Source organism: Rhipicephalus microplus, chromosome 2 (genome assembly GCF_043290135.1).
Source record: "Rhipicephalus microplus isolate Deutch F79 chromosome 2, USDA_Rmic, whole genome shotgun sequence".
NCBI classification, from domain to species: Eukaryota; Metazoa; Arthropoda; class Arachnida; order Ixodida; family Ixodidae; genus Rhipicephalus; species Rhipicephalus microplus.
This window is the reverse complement of record NC_134701.1, coordinates 123,202,922-123,217,566: the sequence shown is the minus strand read 5'-3', so window position 1 is coordinate 123,217,566 and position 14,645 is coordinate 123,202,922. Positions and strand designations below refer to the sequence as shown.

Sequence of the window (14,645 nt, the reverse complement as noted above, 5' to 3'; positions counted from 1 at the left end):
CTGCTTGTTCTGCGGCGGGCGCGATTAGGGGGCTGAAACAGCGTGTGTCGCTGAGTCCCCGGCGGATTCATTTTGCTGGACCATGACGGGCTCCTGCTGAAGTATATAGCCACTGACGACGAGTCCATAGACCCGTTTAAGGTGGTTATGCCCAAAAGTCTGAGAGCCGCACTGTTGCGATCCTCTCACGACGAACCCATGGCCGGTCACCTGAGTGGCTCGAAGGTTTTTGCAAAACTGAGCCGCGTTGTGACCTGGCCTGGCATGAAGCGAGACATTTTTCGCTACTGCCGTTCTTGCCGCGTCTGTCAAACGGTGAAATCAAGGGGTGGCAAACCGCCCGGTCTGATGAAACCGATTGTCAGTGAGCGTCCGTGGCAACCTGCGATCTAATGGGACCATTTCCCAGAAGTAAGCAGGGGTTCATTCACCTGATGGTAGTCGCTGATCACTTTTCGAAATGGGTGGAACTTTTCCCACTTCGGAAGGTGACAGCGCGAGCGGTGCTTGAGAAGCTGCAGGAAGTGTTTTGCCGGTTCGGCTTCCCGGAAAGGCTCATCACTGACAATGCTTCGTATTTCACCGCTCGGGTGTTTGGTGTCACGTGCCGTTCCCTCGGAATTGATCACTGCACCACTTCACCCTACCATCCCCAGTCCAATTTGACGGAGCGCGTCAATCGTACGCTCAAACCGATGTTGGCGGCCTTTGCCGAAAGTCAAAGGGACTGGGCAGACCATTTGAGTGAGCTCGCGTTCGCTATTCGAACATCCGAGAGTCGCTCAACTGGTTTCTCGCCCGCCTTCTTAAATTTTGGAAGGGAGTTGGCAAATCCGGTGACCAGCGTCACTCAATGCCAGCTCGAGGACGAGGAGGCGCCGGCAGACTGCTCTGCTTATGCGTCGCCACTTCGGGACAGGCTTTGTCGAGCTTTCCGCAAAGCAAGGCAAAGTTTGGCATCGGCCAGGGCTCAGCAGAAGGCCCAATATGACCGCAAGCATCGTGACCTAGTTTTTGAGGTGGGCGATCTTGTCCTGAAGCGCAACCACGCCCTTAGCGATGCCAGTAAGGGGTTCTCAACCTCGCTCGCTCCTAAGTGGCTTGGTCCGTACCGAGTGGAGAAAGCTTGCACTCCACTCGCGTACTTGCTGAAAGATCCCCAGACGGGAAAACTCAGCCGTGCCCATATCGCAGACCTGAAACCCTTTGTATCACGGTCTGACGAGCTCGCGCCAGAGCCCTGCGGCACTGCGCGCCAGCAACGGGGCACACCCGGAGCGGCGGACCGCATTCGGACCCCGCGCCGGTATAATCTGAGGAAGCGGTCACCTTTGTGATCTCGCGCCGGACGGCGGACTTCTCCGCAACCGAAGGCCCTCAGTTTAGTCTAGCCTCAGTATAGGTTAGCTTCTTTACGGCCTTTTCTCGTAAAGAAGTTGACCCCGCCCTGTCTGCTGCCAGTGTTTATTTTTTTTAAGTGTTCATGTGTATTTTATGTTTCTTTTGTCTAATATTAAGTGTTATTTGTATTTTGTTTTTTTTTGCCAGATGTTTAGTGTCAGTATGCTCTGTGTTTACTTTTTTTTTTTCGTGTTCGTTTCGTCTACCGCGAAGGGAGCTGTGTGTGACCTTGAGTGTCGGTGCTTGCCGGGGGAGAGAGACGAAGGACGCTTTGCGCCTACGCTCGCGCAGCCGTCGGCGGTGTGTGTGCGTGTGTAAGTGCGTGACGCTTCAGTGCGAGCCCGCGAAGAGTGCGTCATGGCTTCCCCCCATCGATGCGGACGCTGGAGGTGCTGGGGGGTCATTGACCCACTGACGTCAGACCATCTGGCTGTGCTCTGCTCTCGGCCGTCGTCGAAGAAGCCCCGCTGCCTTTACCACCATGGCTCCTGCGCGAGGCCAGCTGAAAGCAGCTATATGCTGCCGGCCAACGCCATTCGCAGCCAATTTGGGTCGGCCTCCCTGAGCACTGGAGGGGCCCAGCTTCGCGCAACGTTCCAGCTTCATCATCGAGCCAGAAATGCGGGGGCCTCCGAAGCACAGCCGAGGCAGCGTTCGTCGGACTCGCTGCTTATCAAGACCAGCAACGAGCCATCAGTGAGCCCCCTCCCGTACCTCTGACCTCGCACTCGGGCATCGCACCCAGCGGACACTGTCACGCCTTTACCGCCCCTCCGCGCACTGGACGCTATCCCCCTTCAGCACCACGAACACTAGTGCCACGTTGCTGTGCTCCCTTCCGCAGTTATTTGTATAGTGTCATGTGTTTATTTTGTTATTTATGTTTTGTTTCTCCTTGTAATCATTTTTTAGCAGCAGTAGCAGGGCTGGACTGAGGTTAGCTGTCGCTCATAGCAGTGTCATTTTAACTGCATGGGTGACGCCCGGCTGCCTTTTGCAGACCGGTAAAGGGCAAATTTAGGAGAGGGGGATGTGGGAATTGAGGCTGGCCCGCTGCCTGTAAGCGGGCTTTCCCGCCTTTTCTGCCGTTCTCATGTCCCGACATGTCTGCCCTCCTTGCTGTCTGCCGCGCTGGGAAGGGCGGAGTGACGTATAACTCCCTCACCCGGTAGCGGATGTTGACTGTGGCGCCGCACGCGGGGACCCCTGGGAGGTTTTCGCGCGCTGCGTCGGGAGCGGTCAGATACTCTCCGGGACAGCAAACGATGAGCCACGCTATCTTTTCGTCCGTCGACTCCCGTCAGTCGGTGGTTCGTCGGACTTCGCTGACGGCGCCTCGCGCCCAAGGCGAACGCTCACCCGCTGTTTGCCCCGCTGCGTACGCACGGCCGAAGGGCGGTACGGTGTCCTAGTGCGTGGCCTCGCTACGCCGACCCGTCTCCCTTCGAAGCCAACGCAAGCGCCTTTGCCCTCGCTCGAGCAACCGGGCCTTTGCTCCGGTGTCTCCGTGGATCAGCTTTACCGCGGAGACGTGCTCGTGGCACCCCTGTGTAGTACTTAGTGCCCGTGGCGTGGATAAGCCTACTTCCTTTCCCGCCGCGCCTATTTGCAACGGGCTGTACTGCGTTTGGTGTTGCCACAATAAAGTGTTGCGACTTGAGCAAGTATCGTGTTTCCCGCCACGGCGACGGTTAACGCGTGCCCTGCGGCTCGCTAAGACCGGACCCACGCTGGTGGCCGTACTCCTTCGGGATACGTGTACACCACAAAGTATAATATATTGACCATCGGGAACCTGTGGCTGTGTGGTCAAAATGACGTAGGTGGCTGCCTGAGGTGACAGTCGCACATCCTGAAGAGAGCACAGGCGCGGCGGGGCAGTGTGGTGTTCAGCGACTATCTGAGGCAGTTCTAGCTGAAGGATGCCGGTAGCACAATCGATAAGAGCAGAGTGATTCGACAAGAAGTCCAGGCCTAGGATAATGTCATAAGGGCAGTGGTCAATCACGGCTAAAATGACAGAAGCAATGTGGTCCTTTATACTTAAGCGGGCAGTGCACAGACCGAGAACTATCGGCGTGCCCTATCGGCCACACGGAGCATTTGTGCAGCCGCTGGTGTCGGAACTTTCTTTAAATGTGTGCGTAGGCTTGAACTCATGACGAAAATGCTTGCGCCGGTGTCTACAAGTGCTTGTAGAGGTACGCCATCTGCTTCAACGTCTATTACACTTCGTCTGGTAGGAACGGAGAGAGAATTTGCTGCGGAAGTCGTCAATGCAGCACCACCTCCGGGGGCTGCATTTCTCAGTTTTTTCAGACATGTCAGGTCTTCCGGCGGCGACGGTCGTTGTGGTGCGGACTGGTCCTCGCAAGTCGATGTTGCAGCGGTGTTTGGAAGTCGGGCGAATGTTTGCAGAATGCGGCGACTTTTTACTTGCTCAAACTGACGACACTCTTTGATGATCGCGTCCACGGTGGAACAGTTCTTGCACAGCAGGAGATTGAATGCGTCGTCGACAATCCCTTTCAGGACATGCCCTACCTTGTCACCTTCTGTCATGTCGCTTTCGGCCTTTTGGCAGAGGGCCAGCACGTCTTGAATGTATGCGAGGTATGATTTCTTTGGGGATTGGGCACGGCAGGCCAATTCCTTTTTGGCGGCGATCTTACGACTGGCGGTTTTGCCAAACACCTCTCGCATCTTTTTTTTTGCATTGGTCCCAGCTTGTGAGTTCTTCTTCGTTGTTTTCGTACAACACCTTCGCCGTGCCTCTCAAGTAAAACAGCACATTAGCCAACTGAAGTGTGGGATCCCATCTGTTTGACACACTCACTCGTTCGAATATGGCCAACCAATCGTTAACGTCGACGCCATCGGTCCCGCAGAATGTACCGGGATCCTTGAGTGGCGTGAAATTGTATGTTGCGACGCCGTGTTCGTCAGAGACGCTGACGTTGACGCGGAGGGCTCAGCATTGGCCATGGCTGGGAAACCGATGCGTCGTCCGCTGCGGAGCTCCGTTGCCTGATAGTTACCCAGCACCTCTCACCAATATGTTACGGGGTCAGTGACTTTTGTATAAACGGAATTACTGAGGAAGAACCTCAGGCGAGAATCACAATGGCTGATTGGCACACTCGTGCGCCTGTCAGCTGATTCTGTCCTTCATCTTCCTTTATTTCGTAACAATATAGTGGTTTTGGGACGTTAAACCCCACATATGAATCAATCAAATCGTCTTTCTGTCGGTTTTGTTTTGCACTCTCTGAAAGCCTCTTTCTGACTTTCCTTATATTACGCGAGAAGTCTTCACTGATAGACAAGCTAGTTTTTCAGTTTGTACCCATTTTTGAGTATTTCATTTTTTTGTCTAGAATCCAGCAATCTGAAGATTACTGGTTTGACTTTATTTGGCTGTGGATGCCCTAACCGGTGTATACGTTCTATGGCAACTGGTTCAAGTTGCAGCTTTTCTTCAATAATACCTTTGTTCACAGCTTGTTCTAAGCCTTCACGTGTTTCTCCCTCCGGTTCTACTAAGCCGTACAAAATAAGGTTTGACCTGTGGCTTCGATTTTCAAGGTCATCTATTCTTTTTGCAGTGTTTCATTTACCCTTTTCATGTTTAGTATTTGCCCATGATGGCTTTCGACGTTCTTTTCTAGTTCTGTTATTGCATCAAGCTTTTTATCAATATCTGTAAGACGCTTCTCTTTTATTTCTTTTATGTCCAACGCAATTTTCTTTATCTGTATGGCAATTTACGTTAGTTCAGGCCCAGGATTTGTTTTATATTATACCCCCAAGGAGCAATAATTTCTTCACCACTTCTACACATACTCATATTGACACGATTCCACAACATTGCCTCGGGCACAGCAGCACAAGCAAGAAACTGTTGTCTGATCTAATACAAATTTCACATTTCCTCCTCACCTGCGTGATGAAGACTAAAGGGTTAGGCCTCCACATTGCTCTAGTGCTGCTGTGCCCACATAATAATAATAATAATAATAATAATAATAATAATAATAATAATAATAATAATAATAATAATAATAATAATAATAACCATTATTTATCTTGCATTTTTTGGTAGTTGGTAGAGGACATGGTCAAAGAGCAGGCTGTCACTGATGCTGTTTCGCCTGCATTTTATCAGGAAAATTGTCAGGCATTTTGTGCCTTTGTGCATTTCTGAATGTGCATGCATAAGTGAATGTGTGTGTGTTTGTATGTTTTGCATAAAACCATTGCTGACCATGCTCCTTTTTTCTGTACACAGGAAGCATTGAACAAGGCGGTGCTGAAGGACATGCGATCCAACAAGAACCAGTTGAGCGACACAGTTGTTGGCATCGACATGGTCCTAAAACAGAGTGCGTGCCGCTTTTTTTCATCGCACATTGCTTTGTTGCGTGCGGCTGGCGTCTGTACCTCGTACTACAGACCTTGTTAGACCAGCTTGCACTGATTGCGAATTCAGGCAACGTGAATTATGCACTGCTATCTAGAAGTGCAATCTGCCGTTAAAAAATGTAAAAGAAAAAAAAGCTGAAAATTGAGTGAGCTTGTATGGTTCCTTGATGGTATTCAAATACAGGGGAAAAAAAGACAGTAGTACTAATAAATCCAGTGATCCCACTCCTGTGCCAATTGCGCCAAAGTGCGCCAAATCAAATTTACTGTGCCGTGCTGATAATATCGACGGAAATTGTGCCGAACTGCACCAAATTCGGATTTGGAAGCATCTATCACAGGCAACATCCACACTGGCACGTCAAAACATGTGCACCTATTTCTCGGGGCCACCAAAGTCACAATCACGTACCTAGAGTCATTCGGCTGAATAAACAGGGGTCGTGCTTGCGTCCTGAAGAATCTACGATACCATGTTTGGTGTCGACGCAACTTTTGTTGTGCAAGTCCACTCAACTGTGAAATGCGCTCTCAACAATGGCTCGTGACATCTAGTCCTATTAGTAGTGTCAAACTGCGGTGGCGATTCGTCGGTGGATGTCGTGTGTCTCAGGAACGCAGCTGATAGCTCGTTTGAAGCGTTGCGTGGCACGTAGTTGAAGCGATGTTTACTAATAACTTCACGCGTGTCGCCAGAATGTCTGTCACGTCAAATTCTAGACATCACGATCTAATTTTGTGTGCTACGTGTCCACAGAATACATTAACGGTGGGAAAGTGTTTACATTTTTTCTCTAATATACTTTATTCCTGGAGATTCATTCCGAGCTTTTTTGTAATGTTTTCTACCAGCACATTTGCATTTGTCATCGCTAGTGCGGTAAAAGCCCCCAAATGACCCCTTTAAATCTGGAGATTGCTAGGGCCCAAATACAAAATTTTCACATGCTTTTTTTTAAGGGGAGATGCTGGTTGAAAAACGTGAGTTTTTTTTTCAAAATTACCCATTTTTTATTTTTGCTTGTTTTGATAAGATTAGTTTCTTTGCTGTTATGAAAAAAAAAATACAGGTCGAGACTTAACTGGAAATGCTTTAAAGTTGCATCTAAAGAGCACAAGGTTCCTGTTAAAAGGTCCAAAGTGTGCAGTCTTCGAGCACCTTGCCGCCAATAATGCGCCGCCGCTCGCCATTGTTGATCGCATTAGCCGAAGAGCCGAGCCTCACTCTTCAAATAACAAAAGTTTCTCTTACTGATGCAGCTCAAGAAATAATAAAAAGAAGCACGGTTCTGCGCGTTTTTCGAGTGCTGTGACTGGCTTATCACATGGTTCGGGGGACCGCCATTGGCCGCTGCGCCCCTGTATGTGCTTTGACGCCAGTTTGCGGGGTCCATGTCTTGTCGAGCAGTGCAGATAAGCAATGCTTTTCTCGTGTATTTATCTCCGTTATGAATGAAAAAAGCCATTGCTCGCAAGTGAAAACCGTTGTGCGGCGCACTCTGTGGGAATAGGCTAAGAGCAGCTGGTCGGATTTGTGGCAGTTGTTGGCTTGCAAAAGCCAATGCATCAAAAGTCATTCACACCCGTCAGCCGGAAAGTTCGTGATGCGGCAATGGATGACATCACCGCCAATCTTGTGAGGTCGAAAGAGCTCGCAGTGAGGGAACTTAGCAGGGGCGACATTGCCATTATGTACGACAGTATGTGGCACAAACATGGCCACAAAATGGCATGACACTGGACTTAGTTTGGATTTTGCAGTCCTATCGAACTTCTTCCTAGCTTGCAGTTGGCACATGGCTCTGCCAGATGGAGCGGAAGTTTGGCAAGCGTTTCAAGGCCCTGTCTGTGAGCGAAATGTCTGTTAGGATTCGGCTTGAAAAACCCGAGACGGACAAACTTATGGTGCTGGCATATTTTAGTGGCAGTGGCCCCTACAAGAAAGATTGTTCATTTTGGTTGTCAAATTTCATCAGATTTAATTATATCTTTCATAAATAAAAACTCAATTTTAACTTTAAAATTAATTTTTCTCAAAACACAAATTTTGCCACTTTTTTTCAATGTGCCCCTCCTTTTTCGGGACCATCTTGTGCTCGAATCTGCATGAAATTTTGCCCAAATTTTTTCCAAAGTATTAAAAAGACAATTATCTAGTTTAAATTTCAATATTTTATTGTATAATAAAAAAATGTATGTAAACCTTTACTAAAGTAGGTGAAATATGGACTTTTTACGTCTATTATTTTTCACGCCTATTACATATTTTGTATGTGCTTCCTAATTAGTTATTTGCATTATACGCTTTATTTCAAACATCATGAACAATAAATGATAAAAAATTACGAAAGTTCAGGGATGAACTTCCGTAAAGAGGGGGGCAAAAGGGTTAAGTTTTTCACTTTGTCATGTTGCAGAGCTAAAAGTATGCAACTTGCAAGAAAACTAATTATATATTTGAAATCAGCATAAAAAGTTCCATAAACAGCTCAAGTTTCATTGCTCTAGGGTGAATATTAAAAAACAATGTCTTCGAGTAGCATGTCGCCTTAAAATGTCATCTCAATAACAAAAGCATGCTTCCTGGTCGGAGCAGCCACAATTCGGTTTCAATACGTGCATCTTTCAGTAGTAGGGCCATTGCTAACGGCTCTAGTCAAAAGGCCCACTGTGAAACGGCTACTCTATGTTACACGTACGCCTCTTGCTTTCAGGGTCAGTAGTCGACGATTAAAAAAAAATGAACATCACGGCATCGCGTTTATTGATTCGTTTTTTTTTTTTTGGGGGGGGGGGTTGGGAAAGCTGCGTCATTTGAACGGTGTGGTTGCCGATGCGGGCTATATCTCGAGACGTAATGAGACTGCTCGTAAACGTTCTGTGCTACTAACCTCTGCTTTGTGTTTAGATAACTGACAGCACGCAAACAGCTTTGGCAATTGGAGTGGTCATTGTCCCTTTAGCCAGCGTTCTGTTGAGTTATGCGACATCAGGTCCAAAAGATACAATTTGTTAGTTCTACTTTAGCAATGAATGCATTACGAACAAATTGTATTGTTATACCAAATGATTAAGCTTGATGTCATATGCGAGGAGCACTAGCGGCGGGGTTGCCATTTCGGAGGACCGTGCACGTGTAGAAAACTTGCTGCACGCACGGTGTTCGATATCCGTACAGCGACTTGGATGAGTAAAGACCCGAGGAACACCTCTTGCAAGTTGACGCACGTACAGATAAAATCAGATTTGTTTAGAGTGCCCAGCCAATTGCTCCAGCTGCCATTTTTTTACAGAAGTATGTTAAGAGAGACTCCGTGATAATACCAAACATGGTCATACTGTGTGTAAAGCCCTTTTGCTATAATATAATGATGAACAAAAGCGTGTAGCTAACGGGAGATAAAAGTCGCCGCCAAGAACAGTGTCGGCAGGGACGCGCTTCGCGGTTCTAGATAAGTGATTTTATGAATGGCAAACAGCGCGTACGAATAGACCTCCAAAATAACACGACTATGGTGTGGCTGCCTTGCGATCAAGGCTTGGTGCACACCCGTATATGGCTGTTCCAGAAAGCGAAGCACTTTGGCCCATTCAGTTTGCGTTGAGAGTAAACGGTAGAAGGGTCTACCAGCCGTTTTTAATGTCTGCCGAAATAGCGAGTGCACCAGTGGCGATCACACCCTTAAAGTCAAAGTTAATATAACAATGCGTCCCCCTTCCTCCTTGTGGTCCTAGTTCCTTCTTGCTTCTTGCTCCTTGAAGACGGGCGGCCCGTTCCTTTCTGCTTGAGTAACAGTCGATGGCAGGCCTGGCATGTGGGGTGTGTAATGATTGCATATATCCTCCGCGCAAAGGAGATAGGTCGGCTTTTTTTTATTTCTTCTTTAGCCGCATCTGTCGCCCCCGTTCGCATTGTTTTTTTCTTTTCTTTTTGCACTGCTTTCAGGAGAACAATATAGGGTGTTTTTTGTTTATATACAGAATGCTCTAGCCACATATAAAACATTGCTGCAAAATGAAAACAAAGTTTGTTAAATCATGCAGTTTCAGCACAGAGAGATGAGTGCCGGAGGAGGTCGGCTATATGAGACTAGCAAAATGACGTCATGTTACACCCAGCAATATAATCAGTTGTGAAGAAAACCAACCTTTTTTATTCTTGAATTCATCTTAGAGAAACGCAGTCGGGGCTGTGTTAGTCTCTAGCGTTCTACGTCACAGCGTTTGTCTACCAAATCTGCTGAGAACCACAAGGGTGCGTTTAGAATGGTTTTTTACTATTTTATTCAATCAATATTCTGTCTACTTTCTGTGAAAGTAGTCACTGACCAAGTTGTTCAAGAATGCTTAACAGCATGACATTATTTTTGCATTAACTGAAATAGGGAGTGCTCCTAAGATGTTTGGCTCCATGAGGTTTGCTAAGAATTGAAATATTTCTAGATCTTCACAAGAATCTCAAAATAATTATTCACGTCCTTGAATGTAAGTGTAACTTGCATCTTCTTCAGGATGCAAAGTTACCTGCTCCGGATTGCTCCAAAATGGAAAATTATGCTGTTCTAAGATGCTCCAAATTGCAAATTTTGCTGCTCCAAAAATTGCTTCAAATCAGCAGACCTCGATGGCATCATTGTAAATGAAATGAGTACCACTTTTTTTATGCCTGTTAAGTATTTTTTTTTTTGTCCTCATTTTTACTCCATTTTTTTTCAGTACACTCAAACCTCAATATAATGATCCCCGACATAACAAATTATTGGTTATAACAAAGCGAGTGAGAATGGCTCTGTCATTGGTACAGTGCTACAAATGCAGTCGACTCTCGTTAATTCAAACTCGGAGGAACCTCAGAATTTTGTTTGAATTATCAAGAAGTTTGAATTGTCAGAAGTTCGAATTTATCAAAAGTTCCCCGATAGATGACTCTGGGTGAGGTGACGCCACACATTATGATTAGGCATTGATTTTATCAGGCTTAAAGAAATTTAAGTGTTTTTAAGCTAAAACTTCTGTGAACAGAAAGCAGAGTTGTAAAGCCCACAAGTTTACCGTATTTACTCGCATCATCCTCACTCTTTTTTTGGCGGAAAACCGATGCAAAGTTGGGGTGTGCGAGAATTACGCGGGGAAAACTTTCCAGAAAAGGTACAGAGCGAAAAAGAAAACGAAGTGGCCGCAAATCGGAATTCTTACACCAGCACTAACAGCAATCTTTCAGAAGTACTAATTAAAACTTACCTCAACAGTAAAAGTACAGGTTCAACACAAGGCAAGATTTATTTGAGACACAAAAAGTGCAAGCAAATAATCGAGAATTAGAATACCATACGCAAAGCTTGTGGGCGTTGCGGGCGTGGCAGTAGCGTTCGTTGCTCAACAGGAGCCCTCAAAAGGTAAGCGTAGGACGTCAGTATTGGGCTCATAATATTAACAGAATCGTCAGCAGTTTCCTTCTGAGGAAATAAAGTTGACCATCAATCCCAGTTTTAGGCACGCAGCAAGCCCAACGTGTCTTGGTGGCTTTCAGATGCCGTTACCAGTAGCGAACACTAAACTCGTATGCTCCGAAAGGCCTACAGGCGGCACTGTTGCCGTTATTTAGATCATGCTTTATCACTTTCAACTTGAAAGCAGCCCTGTAGCTTCAGTATCGCCCCATAACGTAACAAGATTACCGACACAACATACAAAACATGCCGCAACGCGCACTGGCCACTTTGGCTTGGCTTGGATTGGATTGAATATCCGTGCAATAATAGTACGCTTCGCTTAAGAGATGGCGCCAGATGGTGCGCGCTATCATCACCAGTGGCTGAGAACGAGCAGATGACATTATTGCGGCAGTTTTCGGGGGGGCGATAATTACTTGAGGAAAAAAAACTTGTATTTTTGTTGGGCGATGTGGGGGGTGTGAGAATTATGCGAGTGCGGGGATTAGGCGAGTAAGTACGATATTGGCCATTCACTGCTGATCAGACCTTTTAGAGAAATTGTGAATTGCCAACTGCTTCATTGCTATAAGCATGTGCCTTCAGCACAAAGCTCTCTATACCGGTTGAGAAGCGTAACGGTTTACCATGCGTGTGTTTCGTTTCATACATTTGTTTACTTACAAAGCCTTTTTCCTTTGAGGCCTCAGGTTCTTATTCTTCATTTTTGGACTGTTAGGATGATATAAGCACACAAATTTTTAATTAGTAGTGGGAAAGCAGGTGATATTTTCTAATATGGGCCTGTAAAAAGTATGAAATAACCGAATGATAGAGTTTGAATGAAGAGGCTTTTAAATATGTTGAAAGAATAGAGGGCCAACTGAAATATTGAATTTCATTTGAATTAACCAAAAGTATGAATTATCAGAGTTTGAATTATCTCAAGTCTACTGTATGTGTTTATGACAATGTTTTGGATGTAACGGGCTACTTTTGTCGCAGTTGTGACTTTCTTAGTGAGTGAGTTGCGTTACCTCACCCACATAAAGCTTCTGCTCATTTTGTGCTTCAGTGCAGTCTAGGTGATGACAGTCATCTGCTGAGTTCATATGCAGCCAAAGAAGTCTTTAGGAAATGGCATGCCACATGATTGCCTGCTTGTGTTTGAAATAGGAAGCAACAGTTGTACAAGCATTGCAACAACATCGAGGAGAGAGAACTTGATAACACTGCTGGTTTTATTCTGGCTGATTGCCATAAGACTGTCCTCATTATAACAAAGTTGCATTTTACACAAAAATAAGTTCCTCTTATCTGAAAATTCGTTATAAGGGGAATTTTTAACATTGTATTTATTGCTAGACTATTTTTTTCTGACTTTGTTTAATCGATATTTCGTTATATCTATGTTCATTGTAGTATCAAGGTTGGAGTGTTGTCTAGGTAAGCCTAGCCCATTCAATCTATTCCAGGTATCTATGGCTACAACAGCAAGGGCAAGACGCCCTTCCTCAAGGTCACCATGGTTCTGCCACGACTCATCGCGCCAGCCAAGCGTCTGCTGGAAACGGGCAGCGTGACCGTGGACCCTTACGGGGCACCCAGTTACCGCATCTTTGAGAGCAACGTTGACTTTGAGATCAGGTAATGCCAACACTTTCACCTTGCAATCTCTCGATAGCTGGAGGGCGAACCACAGATGTGTCTCACAGAAACGAGGGGCTATCACATCTGCTGCACTGTACGTAGACCTCCTGATTCAATGTGCTTCATTGTGTGAGAGAGTGTGCAGTGCCCACAAATTCAGGGAAAGAGAGCAAAGAAAGCTTGGCAATAAAAAGCTGTGTGAAGAAGATGTGCCTGCAGCGAGCAGCATCGCCAACGCCTCGCTCTCTCGGCTCGTGCTTCGGTTTGCTGCTGTGTCGGTCTCTGGATGGTTCTTCATGCTGTTTCGCTTCTGTCCTTAACGACTAATAAACCTCTTCACATTTGGTGGAGGGTGCTGTTTATCCCTGTCGTTACACCCTGGAGCTGCGAAGTCGCACGCTACCGCCCGTCATGACTGACAATGCCAATCCATCGGCATCTTCGCCCCAGTTCGTCAACTGCCCTGGCCATCCTAGGCTACAAGACCCAAAGGTCTTCAGCGGTGTGGATGGGATCGGCGTGGAAGAATGACCTGAGCACTACGAGCTGGTGAGCGCCAATAATAAGTGGGATGAAGCCGACAAGCTGGGCCACGTCATATTTTATCTCACTGGCGTCGCCGAATCATGGTTTAACAACCACAAACACAACATCTCCACATGGAGCGTTTTCAAGACGTCCGTGCTGAAGTGTTCGTTTGGCTGGCTGTCCGCAAGCAGCGGGCAGAACAGCGCTTGCGCGTCCGTTCTCAGCAGACTGGCGAAAACTTTACGAGCTATATTGAGGACGTCGTGGATCTTTGTCGACGTGCAAATGACACCATGCACGAGTCTGACAAGGTCAAACACATCCCGAGGGGCATCGACGATCGCGCATTTAAAATGCTCTTGGCTAGGAATCCGAGCACAGTTTCTGAAGTCGTCGGCTTGTGTCAGAGCTACGATGAGTTGAAGAGGCAATGCACTCTGACTCGGTAGCCTCAGCATTGTGGTGAGTCACTGTCTAGTTTCGACACCATGCCTGACAATTCACTATTGCTTCAGCCATTCCGAGCCTTCATTCGTCAGGAAGTCGCCCGCCAACTTTCCCTAGTGCCCTTTACTCACGAGACCACTACCAGTCTACCAGCCCCGCTTCGCACTGCTATATTGGAAGAGGTTGCACAAGCTGTTTTCCTTGCGCACTACGAGCCGCCTCTATCTAGCCGTGTCCACTGCCCTCGTGTCACGCAGCCGGTAGGCGCTCCTGTCGCCTATCCGCCAGCCGTGCAGCCTGTGGCCGCACCCCTAACGTATGCAGCGCAGCCTATAGCTCCTCCTGTCGCCTGTTCGCAAGAGATACAGCCTGTAGCCGCGCCACTCACATATGCAGACGCTGTGTGTAGGCTTCCGCGACCGCCCTACACCACACGCTCACAGCCCGCACACCCGGCTGCTTATACTGAACCTTGGGTGGCACCACCAGTCACCAATCCTTGGAGGGTGCCCGATAACCGACCGATTTGCTACGCCTGCTTCACTCCCGGACACGTTGCCCGCTACTGCCTTCGTCGACCTCAGATGTACGGCGACTATGCCCGATCGTCACCACCCGGCAGCCAACCCTTTGCTCAACACGGGCCGGTCTCGTTACCTCGGTATGCGCCTACTGACCACCTTGACTTCCATACGCAGCGCGCACCCTCTCCTCGTTGGCAATCGCCCTCACCCCATGTGTCGCAGCGCGCACACTCTCCTCGTC

The 14,645-nt window shown here is 47.4% G+C and overlaps 1 protein-coding gene across 2 annotated transcripts in view; it reads left to right on the top strand.

Annotated features, from left to right (window-relative positions):
• The window catches only part of PolD1 (DNA polymerase delta 1, catalytic subunit), a 109,591-nt gene that overhangs the window by 23,259 nt on the left and 71,687 nt on the right, over positions 1–14,645 (top strand). For both annotated transcript variants that reach the window (XM_075886747.1, XM_075886748.1), the window contains exons 4-5: positions 5,690–5,783; positions 12,731–12,902. In XM_075886747.1, the coding sequence (XP_075742862.1) occupies positions 5,690–5,783; positions 12,731–12,902 (266 nt within the window). The remainder of the gene's footprint in view (positions 1–5,689; positions 5,784–12,730; positions 12,903–14,645) is intronic.